This window comes from Bos mutus, chromosome 2, assembly GCF_027580195.1.
Source record: "Bos mutus isolate GX-2022 chromosome 2, NWIPB_WYAK_1.1, whole genome shotgun sequence".
NCBI classification, from domain to species: Eukaryota; Metazoa; Chordata; class Mammalia; order Artiodactyla; family Bovidae; genus Bos; species Bos mutus.
The window spans coordinates 134,772,315-134,792,703 of record NC_091618.1 but is presented as its reverse complement, the minus strand read 5'-3'; the positions used below and the strand labels follow the sequence as shown (position 1 = coordinate 134,792,703).

Genomic DNA, 20,389 nt, shown 5'->3' with positions numbered 1-20,389 from the left:
ACTCATTGAATGTAATATGTTATATATTAAAGACTGAATATATCCCCCATGACTTCCCTTGTGGCTCAGCTAGCAAGGAGTCTGCCTGCAATGCAGGAGACCCAGGTTCAATCCCTGGGTTGGGAAGATCCCCTAGAGAAGGAAATGGCAACCTACTCCAGTATTCTTGCCTGGAAAATCCCATGGACAGAAGAGCCTGACAGGCTACAGTTCATGGGGTCTCAAAGAGTCGGATGTGACTGAGCGACTTCACTTCAAACTTCTTCAATATCCCCTTCAATTTATATGCTGAAACTCTAACTCCTAATGCAATGGTACTTGGAGAAGGGGCCTTTGGGAGGTAATCAGCTCCTGAGGGTGGGCCACTGGTCCAGTGGGATAAGACCAGAGAGCTCCTTCTCTTCACATGAGGACACAGAGAGAAGGCAGCCACTGACAAGCTGGGAACAGTCTTCACCAGCAACCCCAAACTGGCCAGCACCTTGCTCTTAATTTCCAGTCTCCAAAAGTATAAGGAAATAAATTTCTGTTTTTAAGTCACTGAAAGATCAGTGTGTGGTAATTCTGTTATGGTAGTCTGAGCTTACTAAGGCATATGAACAGAATTCAAGGCAAAAAACATAGGAATATCTCAAAGACATAGAAAAAGATTTGACAATTCACAATTAAAAAAACCTTAAGAATAAAAAGGAATATTAAGAATAAAAAGGAATATCCTCTTTCTGATAAAGCACACCTGTGAAAATCCTGAAACTAAAGCTTTTCCTTTAAAATTAGAAACAAGGCAAATATGTGGACTTTGTCTTCTGTCCAGCATTGTATTGGACCAACTGCAATAAGACAAAAAACAAAAAAAAATCTCCCACTGGAATGGAAGAAGTCAAACTGTCTTTATTTAGAGATGATACAATCCTATGTGTAGAAAATACTAAGGAATTCAGAAAAAAATTACTAGAATAAATGAGTTTAGCAAGGCTAGGTATATAATAAGCAAACTGCAAGTGAATTTAAGAAGAAAAGTTCCACTCATAATAGCACCAAATAGAATGAAATATTTAGAAATACATATAAAAGAAATGCAAGATTTGTACATGAAAAAATAAAACTGATGAAAAACATTTTAAATGATCTAAGTAAATGAAGAGTCCATATTCACAGATTAACAGATATAATATTGGTAAGATTGTGTATTAGCTTCCTAAGGCTTCAATATTACAAATCATGTGGCTTAAAACAAAAGAGATTTACTCTCTCTCAGTTCTGGAGGCTAGAAGTCTTAGTCAAGGTGCTGGCAGTCCACGCTCCCTATGAAGGCTCAAGGGAAGACTTCTTCCTTGACTCTTCCTAGCTTCTCATGGTTGCTAGCAATCTTTGGCTTTCCTTGACTTGCAGCCACATTGTTCCAATCTCTGCCTCTTTCACTGCATAGTATAACACTATGTGCATCTCCGTGTTAAATTCTCTATTTTCTTATGAGGATATCAATCACTGAATTAATCCAGTTTGACTTCATTTCAACTTGCTGACATTGTCAAAGACCCTATAGTAAGAAATCAGGGGCTAAGACTTGAACACATCTTTCTGGGGGACACAATTCAACCTAACAAATGACAATACTTTCCAAATTGATCTATAGATTCAATGCAATCCCTGCCAAAATCCACCTGGCTTTTGCAGAAATTTAGTTGACCCTACAATGTGTATGGAAATTCAAAGGCTCTAAAATAGACAAAACAGTTTTGAAAAAGAAAAAAATTGGAAGGACTTTTATCACCCAATTCCAAAGCTTAAAAGCTACAGTAACAAAGACAGTAAGGTATTTGTGTAAGGATAGGCATACAGATTAATCAAACGATTGAGCACTTGTAAATCCTTACACATACAATTTGTTTTTGACAAAGTGCCTAGGCTATATGCTTCAATTAGTTTATTTAATTTAAATGCAGAGTACAAAAAAAATAAATAAATAAATGCAGAGTACATCATGGGAAATGCTGGGCTAGATGAATCACAAGCTGGAATCAAGACTTTCAGGAGAAATATCAACACCTCAGATATACAGATGATACCATTCTAATGACAGAAAGTGAAGAGGAACTAAAGAGCCTTTTAATGAGGGTGAAAGAGCAGAGTGAAAAAAAGCTAGCTTGAAATGCAAAATTCAAAAAACACTAAGATCATGGCATCTGGCCCCAACACTTTATGGCAAACAGAAGGGAAAAAAGTGGAAACAATGACAGATTTTCTTTTCTTGGGCTCCAAAATCACTGTGGACGGTAACTGCAGCCATGAAATTAAAAGATGCTTGCTCCTTGGAAGAAAAGCTATGACCAAACTAGACAGCGTATTAAAAAGCAGAGACATTACTTTGCCAACAAAGATCCATACAGTCAAAGATATGGTTTTTCCAGTAGTCACACACTTGTAACAACTGGACCATAAAGAAGGCTGAGCACCAAAGAATTGATGCTTTTGAACTGTGGTATTGGAGAAGACTCTTGAGAGTCCCTTGGACTGTAAGGAGATCAAACCAGTCAATCCTAAAGGAAATCAATTCTGAATATTCATTGGAAGGACTTACGCTGAAGTTGAAGTTCCAATACTTTGGCCACCTGATGTGAACAGCCAACTCACTGGGAAAGACCCTGATGCTGGGAAAGACTGAAGGCATGAGGAGAAGGGGATGACAGAGAACAAGATGGTTGGATAGCATTACTGACTCAATGGACATGAATTTGAGCAAGCTCCAGGAGATGAAGGACAGGGAAGCCTGGCATGCTGCAGTCCATGGGGTTGCAAAGAGTGAGACACGACTTAGTGACTGAACAACAACAAGAAGTGCCTAAATTATTAAGCTCTACAGTCCACCCAGAAAGCTACACAAAGTGAATCAAGAAGAGACATAAAAAAAGATTTGTCTCCTTTTTCAAAATGGTCCTTGCAGGAATACAGGGCATCCTTAGGGCATGGATTCACAGCACTGCAGTTCTCTCTCTTCCAGAAATACCTTTATAGCCCTTCCTAAAATTGATGGACAGTTTTAAAAATTACCTAAAGCTCTTTCTTAGGTCACCAACTCAGGGTAAAGAAAGGGAAAGCCTATCAGTAACAGACTATTCCACAAGGACTATGAAGACTGACTTAATATATGTAGGCACAAAGAGTTAATTTGGGAGGACTGGGTTGTCCAAACCCTGCACATCTCAAAGATCATCAGGACTGGCCCTTGACTGGCTCCTGAGATGTTCTCCTAGCCCTTGGAATACCCTGTTAGTACAGTGTATCTGTATGGCAGTCTTTAGGCCACACTGTATCAGTCTGACCAGACAGTTTATGCTAACTATGTGACTTATGGCGAATAATTTTGCAGGCCTGAAGTCCTTGGTTTGACCTCTGGGGGTGCTGGAGATTGAGTAGCTAAGCATATTCATATGACTGACCCCCAAGAAAACCCTGAACACCAAGACTCAGGGGAGTTTCCCTGGTTTGCAACATTTTGTCATTGAGAAAATTAAGTGCATCCCTACGTAACTTCACTGGGAAGGGACATCTGGAAGCTTGTACCTGGTTTCTCCTGGACTTTGCCCCATACCTTTCCCCTTTGCTCATTTTAAATCTGTATTCTTTCACTACAATAAGCCATACAATAAGGATAGCAGTTTTCTTTTTGGAGTTCTGTGAATTATTCTAGTGAATCATTGAGCCTAAGGGGTGGTTTTAGGGACACATGACTGAATATAAAAGAGCTTAGAACAGCACCTGGCATCTAGTGAGCAATATACCAATAATTATACTGCAAAGTGCTGAGAAGTCATTGAAAAGTTTTCAGAAAGCTAGAAGTGCTATTATTTCTTTCAATCTCTGATCTCAATTTCCACAGTAGGTTGGGGCCAACATGATTAAACAAGAATATACTTCTTTAATCACAAGCCTGAGACACAGTGGATTTTATGTCAATTTCCAGGAGATGGTGATTCCAGTCGGTGGACAATAGTAAAACAGAATGAATGTCTAAATGTTAATAGATACAGGCTGACAATAATCAGATTAGAAATAGTAAAATACAGCAGAGATTTCACAATATAGCATACTTTGAATTCCTTTATGTTTGGAAGCGATGCATTTAGAAATTCTTCAGTTAATCTCTTCCAACTAGCAGCTTTGCTTAGATCGGAATGAATGATGAATTTTTCGTAAATCCTAGAAGGTTAACAAAAAAAAAAAATCAACTAATAACTATAAAGCTATATTAATAAAAAGGTCTGTAAGAAAATACGTAGATATCTGAACATGCACACATATATATACATATAAACTGACTTACCCTTCTATTGTCTTTTCTACTTTGTGGCTATTGACATCTAAGAAACGATGAAATCTAAAAGAGAAAATGTGATTCTTGTATCAATCGTGTCATAAAGCTAAGTAGACTAGTCTCACAATCCAACACATTGCCCCCCAAACACCCTATACTCAGTTATGTGTTTCCAGTGAGTGCACCTGTATCGCCTCTGTCATTCATGCAAACCACCAGTCAATCTAAGACTGTTTAAGCATCCTGTCTTTATGACACAGATTGTCTTGAGTTTCCCAACTCTGTCCTCTGGCTCCTCTCTCTTTCCATAATGCCCTGTGTGTAAGTCAGGCACAGCACATCCCTGTTAGCAGGGTTTCCTAAACTTTTTATGCCATTGTGAAGCCCCATGAATCCTAGGGATTCCGTCTCAGGATACAATTAAATAGAAGGGAAGCCAAGCATACTGAAATACACTTTAAAAATATTTTTTGACGTCTGTGATATAGTGAGACATATTTCTTTGTTAAAACATTAAATAACAAGATCTAGAAGTGGGTTCATAACTACATAACAGTAAATAAGATTTATTAGAAATACCTGCAGTAACTACAATATGACAGTGAAATATGTGATTTCTACTGGTGACACAGTCATACATAAGCTATTACTTCTTGTTGCTTTCACTAATAATTGAAGGAAATGCTACTTTTTAGCTAGAGATTAGTAAAATTTTCTTCTTGTCCAAATCTGTAATATCTGAATTCTACTATTAATATATTCAGACCCTCAGGTTAAGAAGTTCTAATCTACATCATATGTAATAATTTTTGTCTGTCTTATTTAAGAATAGAAGCTGTATTGCACCTGTCTGTGAATTTCTAAGGCCTAGAACGTGGCCTCTATTTTTTAAAATATAAATATGAACTGTTCATTTTTCTGATGGATTAAAGCATCACAAAATTACAATATAGCTCACTTAACTCTTGTTTTCCATCTTTTAGTGGAAGCCACACAACCTATACGTAAAAGAAATAAATTACACTATTAAATAAAATATCTAATTCTAACCTAGAAAATGGCTGAATGGAATACTATTTTACCTATAAATTTAGTTTCTCAACGTGTAAAAGGAGTTAGTAACTGCTAATGTCCCTCCTAACTCTAAAATGATGTCTGCTTACCTACTGTCATTTAGATATACTAACAGAAAAATTATTTGGGATTAAGTTTCTCTTAATATGACCTTTTCTCTGAATATCGCCTATTAAGGAATTGTTATATTTATGTTACACTTAAGAATTGAGTATTTTATTTCAGAAACGGGGCGGTTTAGACTCATCTATTCTTATTACAAACCAAGTGGGCACTTTATGTATGATCATTAAGGTTGATAAAAAGATTACCGATTTTGAAAAACTGTTTACCATTCAAGAAGACTATTATCGACGTTAAACAGGCAAAAGATTAACAATGACTACCATTCTTCTAATAATAATTTCATTACAGGTAATGATCATAACTGATTTACATGTCCCATAAGGAAAAATGATAGCTCTGATTTCACCTAAGTACCTAATCTGAATTAATCTTTTTAAATTAATTAAATAAAAAACCTATTAAAAGTTGTATTAGACCTCGAATACGCTATGCCAAGAACTGTTTTAGGTGCTGGGATAAGAAATGAACAAAACATACAACCTCTGGTGGACCTTGTATTTTAGACCTCGAATATTCTATGCCAAGAACTGTTTTAGGTGCTGGGATAAGAAATAAACAAAACAAACGCAGCTCCCTACTCTGGTGGAGCTTGTATTCTGCATGACGGTGGGGGTGGAGACAAACAGTAACAACAAATAAGTTATCCAATGTGTTATGCTTCGCGTTTTGGAAAAAAAAGAGCAGGGTAAGAAATACGGAGTGGTCCGAGCAGAAAGGGAGTCAGTGAGAATAGGGTGTGACCATTATCTTGCTCTAAAATTTTACTCAACCAACCACTAAAAAAATTGTTTGATGGGCAGGGGCCCGCGCTAAGCGCAGTGGGCGGAGCAGGGAACCGGATCGTCAGAACTCTTCACTATGAGAAAGATCGGAGGACGACCCCCAGCAACCCACAACCCATTGTTTGCGCTAAGCCTGGCGTGCGCCAGTCCACGGAGTAGCAAAGAGTCGAACACTACTGAGCGACTGAACTGATCACCGCCTCGGGCACCCAGAAGGCACGAAGGCATTAAGCTGCTGGAGCGGCAAAGCGCGCGGGGACTCTACCGGTCGTGCAACACAACTGGCCAGACCCCTTCCCTTCCCCGGCTGCGACGCCGCGTCCACACCTGAAGTTGGACCAGGCGAAGTGCAACGCGAGCTGGAAGTTGGGGTCCGCTTCGTCCTGGACGCCCGCCACAAGGCGAACGAGCTCGCGCACGTCGCGCTCTTGTCGTCTCTCCAGCCGACTCCAGGACGCCGGCAGGGACGCCATACCTCCCGCGCTCCCGCCGTCCTTCGCGAGGTCGCGCCACCTCTCGCGCGAGTTCGAGCTGCGGCCGCGTTGCGCGTCGCCCTCGCGAGAGTTCGCGCTGCAGTCACGTTGAGCCTTGGGTCTGGTTCTTGTTGGTGGCAGGGTTGTGAGTGTTCTCCAGTTTCATCTGATTAAATTTAAGAATGTCGTCAAAGGAGAAGCAGTTATTATTAGTTTATTGATAATAGTCTCTGACTGACTTTGGTTGATGGTCTAACGTCTGATGTTTCAAGAGCAGCCACTTCTCTTTCAGTGTATCGGTTTGCACAATTTTTAGGTACCACCATTTGTCAGTTGTCCATCATTCACTTTCTCCTAGAGGTGATATCCAGTGATCTTTGCGTTCCGCTCTGCACTTTCTCTTTTATTTTCATGCATTGGAGAAGGAAATGGCAACCCACTCCAGTTTTCTTGCCTGGAGAATCCCAGGGACGGGGGAGCCTGGTGGGCTGCCATCTATGGGGTCGCACAGAGTCGGGCACGACTGAAGCGACTTAGCAGCAGCAGCAGTTGCCCACATGGGACACACTACGTGGCACACACTACAGCAGGTATAAAGAAAGCGCGTTGTCCCGCACACAGGCTGAGCTCCTTGCCTCCTGCTCTCCCCAGTGACTCCCAATGGGCCAAGGAGGACTTAGTAAACAACACTGGCTGAAAGTGGAGTAGTGCTTTTGTTGTTGTTCGTAATTAAAACTGTACTTTTAGACTGTTTATGTAAAGGATTGCTCATAACCATTACAAGACTTGTTGCATAAAACGTTTAACTTTTATTTTTCTTTTAGGGATCTACTAGGTTTTCATGTGGTTTGTTACATTGCATTACTCTAGCTGTTTGGGCTGTCATAACAAAATACCATAGACTGGATGGCTTGAAAACAACAGAAATTTGTTTCTTATAGTCCTGCAGGCAGCAATTTGAGATCCACGTGCCAGCATGATTGGGTAAGGGCCCTCTTCCTGGAATCAGACTTCTGGTTGTGTTTTCACATGATGAAAGGGGCAAGGGAACTGTCTGGGGTCTCTTTTATAAGGGCACTCATTCCATTATCAAGACCTCCACCATCCTTTTCTAATCACCTCCCAAATACCATCATGTTGGGCATTAAGATTTCAAATTATTAATTTTGAGGGTGCACAAACACCCAGACTATAGCAACTAGCTAAAATATAGACTGCACACAACTGAATAAATCCTGTAAGAAGGGGGAAATCATAGGAGTAGAAATGATTCTGTGAAGAAATTTATACCTTCTCCCTGGGGCAGTCTTTTCTACTTCAGTCTCAACTATCACCTGTGTGTTTATAACTCTCAGATTTGTGTATGCAACCCACATTTTTCTTAGCACTCCAAATCTAAAATTGCTTATTGTACATTTCCAGAAATGAACATACACACTTAGCATGTGTCTCCTGTGACTCCCTATCCAGCCAGTTGGTCTTGACCTCTGCAGGGAGATCTAGAAAACTTTCCATAGGGTGCTCCCAATGACTTAGACCCAGTAGGGACTGAGCTACTCTCACACACCTTCCTGGCTGGCGTAGGCCAATGTTCCCTTTCGAGAAAAGGAGTTGGAGTCTCATTCAGAATACCACTGGGCCCCAGGTGTCCTCTGTGGGCCTCTAAGGCTGGGGACATGGAAGTACTTTTGGAAAGAATATGCAAAGCAAGAACAGCAAACAGGCTGGGTGCACTACCACAGGTCCTTTGCTGGTCTAGGCCAATGCAGTCCTCCAGAGTGGCCTCTAGATAAATTTTCTGAAAGTGTACACAAAGACCCTGCTTATTTAACTTATATGCAGAGTACTTCATGCAAAATGCCAGGCTGGATGAAGCACAAGCTGGAATAAAGATTGCTGGAAGAAATATCAGTAACCTCAGATATGCAGATGACACCGTCGTTATGACAAAAAGCAAAGAACTAAAGAGCCTCTTGATGAAAGTGAAAGAGGAGAGTGAAAAGCTGGCTTAAAACTCAACATTCAGAAAAACAAAGATCATGGCATCTGGTCCCATCACTTCATGGCAAATAGATGGGGAAACAATGGAAACAGTGACAGACTTTATTTTCTTGGGCTCTAAAATCACTGCAGATGGTGACTGAAGTCATGAAATTAAAAGGCTCCTTGGAAGACAAACTATGACAAACCTAGATAGCATATTAAAAAGCAGAGACATTACTTTATCAACAAAAATCTGTTTAGTCAAAGCAAGCTATGGTTTACCAGTAGTCATGTATGGATGTGAGAGTTGGACTATAAAGAAAGCAAAGCACCAAAGAATTGATGCTTTTGAACTGTGGTGTTGGAGAATACTCTTGAGAGTCCCTTGGACTGCAAGGAGATCAAACCAGTCAATCCTGAAGGAAATTAGTCCTGAATATTCATCAGAAGGACTGATGCTAAAGCTGAAACTCCAATACTTTGGCCGCCTGATGCAAAGAACTGTCTGATTTGAAAAGACCCTGATGCTGGGAAAGATTAAAGGCAGGAGGAGAAGGGGATGACAGAGGATGAGATGGTGGGATGGCATCACGGACTCAATGGACATGGGTTTGAGCAAGCTCTGAAGATGGTGATGGACAGGGAAGCCTTGCATGCCAGTCCATGGGGTTGCAAAGACAAGGACAAAACTGAGCGACTGAACTGAACTGACTGATGCAAAGATCAGGCCCCAGGCACTACTGTAGCCTGGCTAAGGGAGCCAGCCCCATCTTCCTTGTCTAGCTTGTCCCAATAACCTCTTTGGAGGGACTTAGAGATATTTAAGGGGTATCTCTGGGAATGTGCCACATATGGGACTGCCAGTCTAGAGAGGCCTACCGCAGATCTGCATGCCCAGCCAAAGTTTGTCCTGGCCTTAAGACGGAACTTTCAAAAATTGAGGGGTTGGGGGCTGGGTGTGCAATGCTCATCCCTTTATTCACGTCCAGCACAAAGTGATGCCCACCTCTGGGGTGGGGGAATTGGAAATGTTTGGGGGAAATATAGCCAATAAACAGGACTGACGCAGGATTGTGGCCAGTGAAAGTACCCTTCCTGGGCCTGTTGTACTTCTTGGAGGAGGCATTAGAAACTTTGGGGGTGGGGCCCCCAATACCAGGACCTATCCAGACTCCTCTTCTAGGTCTTTCTGGCCTTCCCAGGTCTCTCCATACCAGAGAGAGGCTTAGGAATGTTTTGGGGTGTCTCCAAAGACCAGTCCTCAGGCAGGAGGACAGCCAAGTTCAAGGTGCCTCCACAGTCTCCAGGCCGGTATTGGTGATGACCCCCTCGAGAGGGAGACATCAATATCTTCAGAATGTACATCTACCTTTTAGTATCTAAGAAGGACCATGGCCAGAACTTGGGTGCCCTCAGGACCTGGTACACGGCTGATACAGGGCTAGTATCTGACTTTAAAGGAGAAGGTGCCTTCCCAAAATATTTCTCAGTCCCCCTCCAGTGACTGGGAAGTAAACAGCCTGCCAGGGAGGCCTGGGGAGGGCTCTGGGCTCTACCACAGTCCCACGAAAGCATGGCAGTCAGCAGCACCCACTTGAATGTTCATAATCCCAAGCCAAATTGGAAGCAGGGGTAGGTGGAGTGGACTCAGCTATGGTCCTGCATAGGCTCAAGTCATTAGTATGCCTCTGAAAATATTTCCAAGCTCCCCTCAAGGGGAGGGGCGTGCCACCATGAACCTTCCAGGGAGGCCTGAGAGGGCACTGAGGGCCAGGCCCTGATCCTGTGTGGGTCTGTACGTTGGATAGCTTCTAGAAGTTCATCCCATGTGGGCCCTCAACTGTGTGAGGCCATTTTTGATGTGCCCCCAGAAACTTTTTATGTCCCATTTTGGTGGTGGACACCAGCCTGTGACTGATATGGAGGCTCTAGGAAGGTGCTTTAGTCTCAGCCATGGTTGCTGGATCCCCCTTACAGATGGGGATTGGTCTGAGCTGGCCAGAGAGGTCCCTGGAAGGGTGCCTTGTGGGACCCAGTCATAGAAGTCCCTTCTAAAATATTCTAGATTTGCCTGTATATATATAAAAATAAAGATTGTTTCTCACTTACATAGAAAAAATAAATAAATAAATAAAATATTCTTAAGTCCCATTCCACTGAATGGGAACCACTGAGAATCAAGAAGGGCACACTCAGGCCTGGTGGTATCCCATGTGGGCCTAGTCATTGCGTGCAGCCCCTCTAAATGTTTTCCTGTCCCCAACCAGAGGAGGCATTGCAGGCGAGTTGGATGCAGCCTGAAATCACACCCAGGGCAGGTCATCAAGGGCCTGATCACTGGAGGCAGCACCCAACAACTTTCCTAAACTCTAATAAATGGTGGAGACTGGCCTGAAATGGCCAGGGAGCCTCATGAGATGTCCCAACCATGGTCAGGCATGGGCCCTGGTCATCTGTGGAAAATGTTTCCAAGTCGTCTCTGTGCATAGCACTGCGTAGGGATGCCATGAAGTGGTTCTGGGGCCCGGACACAGTCTGGCCTGTTTATCATATGTGTCTGTTTAAATTTTTTCTAAGTCCCTTTTGGAGACAGAGACTGACCTTGGATGGACAGGGAGGCCCAGTGATGGCACTGTCCTAGCCACAGTCCTAGGTATGGCTCGGTGGCCAGACGTGCCTCTGAAATGTTTTTCCATATCTGTAGAATGGCTGTGGAGGGGCAGATGGTTCAGTCACAGTCCCACATGGGCCCCTGTCATCACATGCCCCTTTAGAAAATGCTTCCACATCCGCTTCTGGACCCAGGGAGGCATGGAGAGGGTGTCTGGGACTGGCTTCCTACTCCCAGAGTTGGCGCACCTCACACAATGTTCCCTACGGTCCTGAGGTGATCCAGTCAGAGAGGGATGATTGTGGAAGTTGTCCATCCCCACCCACACTGCTGCATGGGGCCCACCTCCTGTGTTGGTGGGAGCTGGTCATCCTGGGAGGCCCAGAGCATAACATCTGTAAGAACTCCTGGCACAGAACAACTCTATCCAAACACTTGGACTGAACGACTTGACGAAGCTGTAGCTTGTCTTTTGGCAGCATGTGTCTCTAAGATGACCCCCGATCCTCCCCAACCCTGACCCCAAATAAAATACCTGCTTGATAAAGCTCAATGCTGACAGGAAATGCACTATTTGTTCCAGCCAACACCTGATGATTGGCCCCTGCCCTCCCTTTCCAGAGTACTTACTAAAACAGGCTTGTAATTGTTTGTGCAGTATCACTTGCAACTCAGAAGCATCTCTGTCAATGACCTGAGAGCCATTCCTTGGAAATGTAATTGCTGAGAATAAGGTCCTTGTCTTCCAGTCTTTGTCGTAACGTCTCTAACTGCCAGTGAACTACGTTGCGTGTAGAACAGATTGCATCTGTACTGAAGAACCCTGTGTACTTCTTCACCTCTCTGCCCAGCCACCACACTCCCCTCCCTTGTGCTCCCCTAAAACACACTCACTGGAACAGAGGTTAGCTGTATTCCCCTATTCTTATACAGCTTAGCAAAAGTTACTAGTAAAACCTGTTTTCATGGCTTTAACTAATGTCTGGCTGTGTTTATCTTTTACAGGGGGTACCTGGGCCTGGCTGACTTTTGGTCAGTGTGTCTCCCAAAGTTTTCTAGCCAGCTGTGGTGGTGGGGACATCCCAGGATAGACAGGCAGGCCCTGCGAGCAGCAAGTCTGGTCACAGTCATGTTAGGCAGCAGCAGGGCATAGTAATTGTATGAATCTCCCTTACCATTTCCAATTCACCCCCTGGAGTCGGTACAGTGGTCTAAGTTGAGCAGGGGGCCATAGGTTGCACACCTGGTCATGCCTCAATCATGTGGGGTCTCAGTAATGGGTTCAGTTCAGTTCAGTAGCTCAGTTGTGTCCAACTCTGCAACCCTATGAATCGCAGCACGCCAGGCCTCCCTGTCCATCACCAACCCCCGGAGTTTACTCAAACTCACGTCCATCGAGTCAGTGATGCCATCCAGCCATCTCATCCTCTGTTGTCCCCTTCTCCTCCTGCCCCCAATCCCTCCCAGCATCAGGGTCTTTTCCAATGAGTCAACTCTTCACATGAGGTGGCCAAAGTAATGGGTAGCCCCCATCAAAAAATGTTTAAATGTGGGGAATGGGGCCAGGACTGTTTGGTTTGCACCATTAGGCCAGTGGAGGTGCCCCGGTTCCACTACAACCCTTCATGGGGTGCAAGAGGCTGCGCCCCATGAAGATGTTTCTGTCTCCCTCTGGAACAGGGCCCAGGAAGTTCTGTGGAGGGCACTGGGACTTCACCAAAGTAAGCCTGGGTTGGTTATAGGGGGCACAGGGTTCTGTTGCAGGATGCACCTTCAAAAGGTTTTCTGTGTCAATTTGGAGGGGAAATGAAGCTAGCCAAGGTGGGAGGGGGCATTAAGGAAGGACCATGTGGCCCTTGGTTTTGAACCACCTTTACAAGATATCTCTAACTCATTTGCAGAAATGAACATTGGCAAGACCATCTTTCCCTGGGAAAAGAAACTGCATACTTCCTAGAACATTTCTGGAGTAGTCCTCTGGAGGAAATGCTGGTTCAGTCCACTGGAGAATTTTAAAAGATTTTTCAAGATGTTTATATAGGATGAGGCTCAGGCAGGTTCTGTACTCCAGAGAAGACTTAGAAAGTATTTTCAGGAGGTGCTTCCATGATTGAGCATCACAAGCGATCTCATCTGGCTGGACCAGATTAACCTGGACAAAGCCACTTGGCCAGAGGTGGTGGAAAGGTTTTGGGAAGTGCACGCAATGACCAGGCCGGCCCAAGACATCCTTCTTAAGACTCTCCAGCCTGGTGGTCATTACCTTCATGGGGAGGCTTAAGCAATTTCTCAGGAAGCACATCCTGTGACTGCCCTGCCTCTCCCCACCCCGCAGCCTCCCCCTACCTTGTTCTGGCCGCCACTGGAGAGGAGATGTAAGAATGTTTTCAGGTGGTCACTAAGACCCGCTGCAATGACACTCCTTGCACATCCACTGTACTCCAGCCAGCTTCTGCTTGACAAGCCCCCTCTGTGCTATTCCCCTGACAGCTGCTGCACAGTCAGGCTGTTCTCTCTACTTCCACACTTTTCACACAGACCATGCAATTCAATTACAACTCCCTGCAGAGAAATAATAGTTCTTTGCTCACCCATTCCACGTTATCTTAACATGACTCCTTGCACATCTAGGTGTTCCATGCACCTACTAGTCTGTACACCAACCAAGTCATCTGGCTTATATGACTCTCACGCCCACTGTGAGTCTCCTCACTTCCAGGTGTTATACACTATTTTTCAGCTCTTTGATCATCCACTTCCACTCCTTGGACACCCACTCTCACTTTCAGCACCTGTGCAGTGTTGATTCAAAACCACTGTCTGAACACTATAGTGCATCATTCTAAGACTACATCTTGCCCACCTGCTTTGTCATCCAGATGTCACTTTTGCACACTTACTCTGTGTGGTTCAATGGCCACCTCTTACTCATCCACCTGTACCATTGAACATATACTTCATGAACACCCACATGGGTGCCATTCAACTTTCTCTCCTTGTAAACTATTGACTTGAAGAAAATCAGATATACTGTGGGAAACTGCCAAAGAGGTAGGGAAGGAGCCTGTATATAAATGAGTTGGGTTTTTTTTTCTGGCTAGGGAAATACATGTATTCAAGCATATATCTTGGTTAAAAGATTACTGCTAGTCACAAAGAGATGTGTGCATGCTCAGTTGCTTCAGTTGTGTCTGACTTTTTGCGACCCTATGGACTGTAGCCCACCAGGCTCCTCTGTCCAAGGGATTCTCCAGGCAAGAATACTGGAGTCGGCTGCTGTGCCTTCCTCCAGGGGATCTCCTGACCCAGGGACTGAATCTGCATCTCTTATGTCTCCTGCATTGGCAGGCGGGTTGTTTATCACTAGCATCACCTGGGAAGCTCAAATGCTTAGTAGATACCTTCTAAATAACTAAAATGTTTAGACTTGGAAATCTTTCTGGTTCACAGAGATTAAAGCTTTAATAAGATCTCTTGCAAACTGGGGATCCTCTTTTCTCTCTCTCAAGTACACATATTACCCTATTAAGAGAGAGCTTTTGTCCTTGATGGAAATCAAACAGTTCACTATCAAACTTGTCTAATAAGCTCTTCAAAAAAGATCTGCTATTTTATGTGACTGTTTTTCCAATTTTGATTCAAAACATGAACCAGACCATCATCCCCAGGGCCTCACAATTTGTATCCCATTTGGGCATCTGCTAGCAAATATCCATTAAACCCAGCACTACCCCAGGTACAGAGCAGACAGGGGAACTTCCTTTTGGCTGTAACAGCTCCTGTATCAGCAGTAGGAAGAGGAATGTCAAGATGGCTACCCTCTGGATGGGAGCAACAGGCTCTGATCCAAGAGGGGCCAATTAACAGGCTGATCAGGAATTCCTGAGGCCAAGCTCTGCCCAGGAAGGACAAGAGCAGCTACTCAAGTCAGTCATACAGGTTTCCTCTGAAATTTGGACTAGAGATATACAGAGGATGGGCCAAAGGAAGGAGGAACAGGGAAAAGTTCCACGGACAGGCAGAGCTGCTTTGAGAAAGCAGCAGAGAGCAGAGAAACAGCCTGGCCCCAGTACTGGGCCTATTCCAGCCCAAGGGTCCCTGACCACACACTATCTGTCCCAGGGTGGCCAGCGGCATCTCTGGGTTCCTAACTGAAGGAGAACAGGACACAAGACCAGTCAATTAGCAGAAAACATGGATCAAAATTTCAAAATACATGATAATGATAGTTGGTACTCCAAGGACAGGAGAGGAAGTTTCATTAATACTTAGTCTGCAGTACCTAGCACAAAGGAAGCTCTCAATATAAGCTCAGTGACCTAACAAATATTGGAAGCAGAAATAACGAAACTTTAAGGTAGAAACTTGACATTTGAGTTCATTTGCTCAGTGTGTGGGTGATACTAAGCTAATTATAATGCACCAAAAGCCTGCCTAGAGTTTGAAGCAATACTAAGAATAATAACTAAATAGAATAATAAAAATAAAGCACCCCTCAAAATTAAAAGCAGAATCATCACATGACTCAGCAATTTCACTTAGGGGGATATACCTAAAATAATTAAAAGCAAAGACTTGAGGACTTACTGTATAGCACAGAGAACTATACTCAATATTTCATAATAACCTATAAGAGAAAAGAGTCTAAAAAGAACACAGGCACACATATATATGTTATATATATTTATATAATATGCATACAACTGAATCACTGTGCTATACACTTGAAACACAACAATGTAAAATCAACTATATGTCAATTTTTAAAAATTAAAAAAGCAGAGTTCTATAGGTATTTGTACATCAATGTTCACAGCGGCATTATTCACAACTGTCAAAGGGTGGAAGTAACACATGTATCCATCAACATATAAACAGGTAAACAAAATATGCATACAACAGAATATTATTTATTTTTACAAAGGAAATTTTGACACATGCTACAACAAGACGGACCTTGAGGATATGATGCTAAATAAAATAAGCTGGTTATAAAAGGACAAATACTGAGGTACTTAAGAATAGTCAAACTCACAGAGACAGAAAGTAGAATGATGGTTGTCAGGGGATGAAAGGAGGGTGGAATTGGGGAGTTACTATTCAATGGCTTGAGAGTTTCAGTTTTGCAAGATGAAAAAGGTTCTGCAGATGATGGAAATGACTGTAGCACAACGAGAATGCACTTAATGCCACTGAACTGTACACTTAAAAAATGGTTAAAATGATAAATTTTATGTTATGTGTATTTTATCACAACTAAAAAGAATTTTTTAAAAATAAAGCACTTTATTAATTTCAACAAATTGTTCAGAAGCTAGAAAGTTCAACCCCTTAAGATACTCATGTCATCTTACAACTTCAAGACATTTCTCCAGGTCATCCATTAACTAACATTACCAAATGCATCAAAGGCAAGCTGCAATAATTTAGAGATCAGAAACTGAGGCATTCTGCAGTTAAAAATATAAGTTAAAGGGAAGACAAGAGACAAATATATAAGAATCAATAGCCAGAGTGCAAAAACCTAAGGGATCCTCCTTTTGCTGTTGAAGAATTAAAAGAGAGAAAAAGGGCAGAAATAGAGGACCAAAGAAGACATAATTATCACTACCACAAGAAAACGTTGGAAAAAAGAACAATTCTCTTTGACTGTAAAAATTCAGTGCTATACAATTCAAAATTATTAATTATGAAACTATTTAGACCTAAATAAAAATCCAACTCAAGTTCAACCTAGCTCAAATGCCAACTGGCCAAATTACATTAAAGGAAAGAGCTTAAATATTCCTTCTGACAACCAAGTCACTAACTTTGGTTTGCTTCTTTTACACACAAGAAAAACCAAAACGTTCTCTTTTGGATCACCAGGTCTTTCTTAAATGCCATAATTTATATTATGCCATTTGACAAGGTTTTTATCACATCCTTTCTGACCCCAGATAGTAGTTAATTAATCTCTAGTACAACAGGAAATAAAGCCTTTCTGGAAATATCTGGTGTGATGACTTGTTTGACACTGTGTTTCTCCCACTGGACCTGTGCTATCCAATATGGCAGCCACCAGCCCATGTAGATACTGGACAGTACTATATTAAAAGTAAGTTCCATGAAGGCAGGAAATTTATGCTCTTTTCACCAGTGTACATCTCCCACAGAAACTAGCAAACAGAAGGCAATCAATAAACATGGGAAATAAATATTCAACAGCTAATGTGGTAAATGGAGAAGACTGAAGGGAACTGAGTCTTAGAATAATGTGTATAAGTTGAAGGGGTTCATGGGGACTATAGAATTCAAGAGATTTAGGGTCAGATTTAGAAAAGCTAAAAGAAAACAAACGAAATTCCCAAAACAAGTAGCAAAGAATTTAACATTCCCAAAAAGTGGACCTTGCTACCCAAAGTGTGGTTAGAAGATTACTGCTAGTCACAAGGAGAGTTCAAGGTAATGATTTTGGTGCTTTCCCATGCATGGGAAGATGCAAGAATCTGGCTCACTGAAATTCTTTTTTAAAGATTTTTTAAAAATATTTAACAATTTTGGTGCTTTCCCATGTATGGGAACATGCAAGAATTTGGCTCATTGAAACTCTTTCTTAAAGATTTTTTAAAAATATTTATTTATTTATTTTTGACTCTGCTGGATCATTGTTGCGGTGCATGGGCTTCTCATTGCAGTGGCTTCTCTTATCGGGGAGCATGGGTTCTAGGGGCTGTGGGCCTCAGTAGTTGTGGCACTCATTTTTAGTTGCCCTAAGGCGTGTGTTGGAAGGAAAGTGATGACCAACCTAGACAGCGTATTAAAAAGCAGAGACATTACTTAGTCAACGAAGGTCCATCTAGTCAAGGCTATGGTTTTCCCAGTGGTCATGTATGGATGTAAGAGTTGCACTATAAAGAAAGCTGAGTGCCGAAGAATTGATGCTTTTGAACTGTGGTGCTGGAGAAGACTCTTGAGAATCCCTTGGACTTCAAGGAGATCTAACCAGTCCATCCTAAAAGAGATTAGTCCTGGGTGTTCATTGGAAGGACTGATGTTGAAGCTGAAACTCCAATACTTTGGCCACCTGATGCGAAGAGCTGACTCATTGGAAAAGACCCTGATGCTGGGAAAGATTGAGGGCAGGAGGAGAAGGGGATGACAGAGGATGAGATGGTTGGATGGCATCACCGACTCAATGGACATGAGTTAGGGTAGGTTCCGGGAGTTGGTGATGGACAGGGAGGCCTGGCGTGCTGTGATTCATGGGGACGCAAAGAGTCGGACACGACTGAGCAACTGAACTGAACTGAACTGAACTGAAGGCATGTGGGATCTTCACGGACAGGGATGGAACCTATGTCCCCTGCATTGGAAGGAGTATTCTTAACCACTGGAAAAACGAGGGAAGTCCTGAAATTCTTCCAGAGATATGCATCTAACTATCTATCAGGATGAGTGCCTCATCCTTTTTTTTTTTTTTCATCCTGAACTCTCTTGTAGGCTCAACAGGTGATGTTCCACCTAATTCCTCACACAGCCAGTGGGCTCCATTCATCCTCTGTGCTATTCAACTTACATCTATCGCACAACAGAGCTATACTATAGTGTTAGTCTCTCAGTCATGTCCGACTCTTTGCGACCCCATGAACTGTAACCTACCAGGCTCTTCTGTCTATGGAATTCGCCAGGTAAGAATACTGGAGATTCCCTTCTTCGGGGGATCTTCCCAACCCAAGAATCGAACCTGGGTCTCCTGCACTGCAGGCAGATTCTTTAACATCTGAGCCGCCAGGGAAACTGTACTATAAAATCATACCAATAATATACATGTTGTACAATTGTACATCCAAACAATGGGCCTGTAATTATAGCCATTGGACAACAGTGAGATGCGAGTATAGTGGGGGATGTGTGTGAGACTGTTTGATGTGAGTATGTGCGTGTGAAGTGTTTGCCATGTGTGTGAGACAGTGTTTTGAATGGTGGTGTGTTGCTGTATTTAGCTGTGTGTGTCTGTAAGACAGCTAATGTGTTTAGTAGTGTTTTGCTCATTTGTGAGACACGGTTTCTTAGGTTTGTGTGAGACAGTCTGGTGTGAATCTGTGAAACACTGTTTAGAGCTACATGTATATGAAACTGTGTTTAGTGTTGTGCATTTGTGGCGGACACTGTTGGGTGGGCTTTGTGTGTGAGACACTGTGAATGAATGAGGGCACTAAGTTTATGGGGTGGGAAGTGTGTGTGAAAAAGAGAGAGAGAGAGACACTGTGTTGAGTGGTTTGTGTATTTGTACTCATTATGTTTTGACTCCGGGGGTTCTCTTTTAGCTGTCTCCAGTCTGCTTTGGGTGGTGAGTAGGCAGGGCAGTAGTTTACTCCTTGCTCTTAATTAAGAGAGTGATTGTTTTTAAGGGTCCTTGGCCACTTCTCTGGGTGCTGGGTAAAGAAAAGGCTCCCCTACGCTCAGCTGCACAAATCAGAAAGTTAGCTTCTTCTATTGGAGTTGCAGGGAATGAAAAATGCTGATCCTCCCAGTGAAACACTGGTCAGTGGGGAGCTGACGGGAAAGAGGGCTGCCTTCTTGGCCACCACCTGGAGGAGAGCTTTCAGCACACTAAGAAGGTAGGGGAAGAAGAGAGCTGGTTGTGTTTCAGATGCGGTAGGCTGTAGCTCTTTTTACTGAGTTTTAGTTAATTAAAAAAAATAAATGTTGGGAATTCCCTGGTGGTCCAGCGGGTAGGACTCTGTGTTTTCACTGCCAAGAACACAGGTTTGATCCCTGGTCAGGGAACTAATATCCTCCAAGTTGCGTGGCATGGCCAGAATTTTTTTTAAAACAAAATTTGTCATTTGTTGTATGTCCTTAGGACTATTTTCAGATATTGGAAATGTGTTCACAGCTCCCCTTGTTTTGCTGGCCCACAGAGATCCTCGTGCTAGCACCACACAAGTGGAACCCTGTCTTGTCTATCTCTCTTCCTGATTTATATACTTGTCTGTGTGTCTGGATACTTATTTATTTTCTATTTATCCATGCCTATAGT

At 42.8% G+C, this 20,389-nt stretch overlaps 1 protein-coding gene across 1 annotated transcript in view; it reads right to left on the bottom strand.

The window, feature by feature from the left end:
- Nucleotides 1-6,884, bottom strand: part of TUBGCP5 (tubulin gamma complex component 5) — a 52,422-nt gene extending 45,538 nt beyond the window's left edge. Inside the window, exons 1-3 of the mRNA XM_005888581.2 lie at nt 6,625-6,884; nt 4,325-4,378; nt 4,092-4,200 (exon numbers count right to left, since the gene is read on the bottom strand). Coding sequence (XP_005888643.2) covers nt 4,092-4,200; nt 4,325-4,378; nt 6,625-6,770 — 309 coding nt within the window. The 5' untranslated portion in view covers nt 6,771-6,884. The remainder of the gene's footprint in view (nt 1-4,091; nt 4,201-4,324; nt 4,379-6,624) is intronic.
- Nucleotides 6,885-20,389: the final 13,505 nt, after the last annotated feature.